Raw genomic sequence first — 2,637 nt, 5'->3', positions numbered from 1 at the left:
GCGCGGGCTCAGCTGAAACTCCGGAATAGCATTCGCTTCACCATTGAGCGGTCCATCGCATTGCAGTCGCGGTTGTCTAACGACGAGGCGTCGCATCCTACCAACATCATCTTGCTCACGGCATCCCCCCTGGAACTCAAGGAAGTAGAACTGATCAAAAAGCGTTTGAAGGACGTCAAGGGCGGTGGTTCTGAGTTTTCCATCCAGGTAGTCCTTTTCGACGGCAACCTGTCACCAGACGTGGCGCGATATCATCGCCAGCTAGACGAACAACAATCAGGCGACAGGGACATATACAGTACTATCTCCTTCGACGAGGCTAGGCTTCTTCGCGAAGGCTTGAGCTCACTTGCCCTGAATACGATCTTGAATGGTCACTCCAGAGAAGTCGCTCGAAAGAAGCTCAGCGCGGACCAAAAGTACGGCATCCACGGGGGCGCCCCATTCAAACTCCCAGCAGTCGCCGAACTACAAAAAGCTCTTGGACTTGAGACAAGCCGTCCCGACGAACAGACTCCCGTATTTGGCGATGTACAGGCGCCCGTAGCCGACTTGAAAGAGGCTGGAGACGGAAAGGTCTAGGGCCAGCTCCTGTCTACCGCTGGTGGGGCCGTTGCGAGCACCAGACAGATTTTTGGACCAGTACTAGCCGTGATCCTGGGCTTACTTAGAAATTTAGTCAGTGAGAAAGGATTGGTTTTTCTACTCGTTCGGTGTCTTTACGCAGTGCAGGAACCGCGCTGTAGTATCGAGCTTTGTGAGCAAACAGGTATCTTGCCAGCAGTTTTGAGAAATATTTTCCCATCAACATGAAGCTCATAATCGGATGTCCGTACGTCGTGGGCGCTAATCGCCGTTGTGATAATATGGACCATCAAGCATTGCGCCACAATCTCAGAGATATTTGCCTTTGATTCAGCATGCATGGGGCACGGGTTGATAACTGTCTTTTCTGAGCTACCCCACTGCTGGTCTCATCGGACCGAGGATGTAAAAGCGTCCTCTAAGACGTGTGCATAATTCCACTCTCTTTCCGGATCTTGAGCCCTGTAATGTTACCACCACAGCAATGTCCAGACCGCACACACACCATAAAAATATCAGAGCGAAAGATGCATCAGCATCTACAACGACAAGTTCTGCCCCCAACATCGGGATTGAACAGTGTCTCGCTAATCCGTGCAGCCTCTCCCGCTGCCGCTTGTCGTCGGCGGATGAATCAATCTCTTGCCTTCCCACATCATCCTTAACCCATCAGCTTAGCATTCCACAACAACCTTGTCTGCCCCTTTGTGGCCTCACGGGAATGGTTCCAAACGACGAATGGTCCAAGTGTCCCGTCGTGCTACCAGTAGCCATGGATGACGTACAAGATTCAGTGGCTTGTGACGTACGCTATCGTTATGCTAAGTAGTGGACCCCTAGGAAAGTTGAATCCTGTGTGCCAAGTCGATGAGTGTCTTCATCCCACTTCTGTTGACCGACGAGTCGTAGACCGTTCTGCGAGCCTAATGATCGAGTTGCTACACCGTCTTTGATGGCCCTCTACTAGAGCAACGGACCGTGGGAGTGGTGCGTTTGATATAGAGCCCCAATATAACTTGCACCCAACTTACTTTAGAGAGGTTGAAACAAGTCAAATCTAACGGCTAGGTCGGTCTATGCCCTTGGCCCTATAGCCATCTACCGGCTAGAAGAAGCACAAAAGAAATAAGTACCAAAACAGGCAGTGAGTTGATTTGATTGTGTGAGCATTTGGTGCGACTTCTCACAAAATACGATCGCACGGATTACGGCTGATTTGGGCAGAGTCAAGCCGTAGATAGATCCCATATGATACCCCCTCTCTCTAATGGAGGTGAATGATACATTCCAATGTCGGTTCGAGATACGTCGATGGAAGGCGGCACTGAATCGCGCGTTGGTTTCGGTTGCGACTTGACAAGGCCTCTGTGTTATTGTTAAATGTATACCGTTTACGCTCAGATTTCTCTGTCTGGGCAGCACATGATTTGAAGCACAGGGTATGCTTTGAATGGATTCAAGAGGAAGACATGCGCAGAATTAATGATGTTCGACTCATGTCTCATTCAATACTTATGTTTTCTTCTCTTATGGCGAGTCAGGTTGTCATTCCGAGTGAAAGTCTCGCCGCAGTGGTCGCAAATCCCACTGATGGTAGGAAATTCCATCGACTGCGCCCACATTCTGTGCGTCTTCCAGACATGTCTTCGTTTCTCTTTCTCACCCGTAAAGTATGATAGACACTCGACCTTCGGACATTTTCTGTGCTGCCAGACGTGTACGCTGAGAAGTGTGAGCGGGAGTTTGCTACCTCAATGAGAAGTCATAAGCAATTCACTGTACTTACTCAAAGACGCTTCGGTCTTTAGCAGTGAAGGAACAGCCCTTCCAGTGACAACGAAAGGTTTCGGTGGCATGCGTCGACGGGGCAGATGCCCTACTGGACGAAAACTGAGCGAGGCTGGCTTCTGTCAAGTTCGGTACTGAATCTGACAGCTTTGGCCCCCAGTCGAAGGTCCCCCCAAAGCAAGCCACCTCTGCGCCTGATGAGTTTCCCATCGCCGTTTGCTCCGCATACTCACCAAAGACATCCATCTGGTGGTGAAGCGGTGG

At 50.4% G+C, this 2,637-nt stretch overlaps 2 protein-coding genes across 2 annotated transcripts; one reads left to right on the top strand and one right to left on the bottom strand.

Annotated features, from left to right (window-relative positions):
* Positions 1-582, top strand: CTAM01_17209 (uncharacterized protein; the record flags this gene model as incomplete). The annotated part of the gene is made up of 1 exon (XM_060533197.1): positions 1-582. A coding segment is annotated over one exon (582 nt), but the record flags the coding sequence as incomplete, so codon positions are not given.
* A 1,508-nt stretch (positions 583-2,090) lies between these two features.
* CTAM01_17208 (uncharacterized protein) lies at positions 2,091-2,619 on the bottom strand (the record flags this gene model as incomplete). Its single annotated transcript, XM_060533196.1, has 2 exons — positions 2,091-2,307; positions 2,372-2,619. The coding sequence occupies 2 exons, from the start codon at positions 2,617-2,619 to the stop codon at positions 2,091-2,093; spliced, it is 465 nt and encodes a 154-aa protein (XP_060372225.1).
* Between the last annotated feature and the right edge of the window lie 18 nt (positions 2,620-2,637).

Source organism: Colletotrichum tamarilloi, assembly GCF_030869305.1.
Source record: "Colletotrichum tamarilloi strain Tom-12 chromosome Unknown Scaffold_410.1, whole genome shotgun sequence".
Classification (NCBI taxonomy): Eukaryota; Fungi; Ascomycota; class Sordariomycetes; order Glomerellales; family Glomerellaceae; genus Colletotrichum; species Colletotrichum tamarilloi.
The sequence above is the reverse complement of the archived record's forward strand: the minus strand, read 5'-3'. Positions and strand labels throughout refer to the sequence as shown.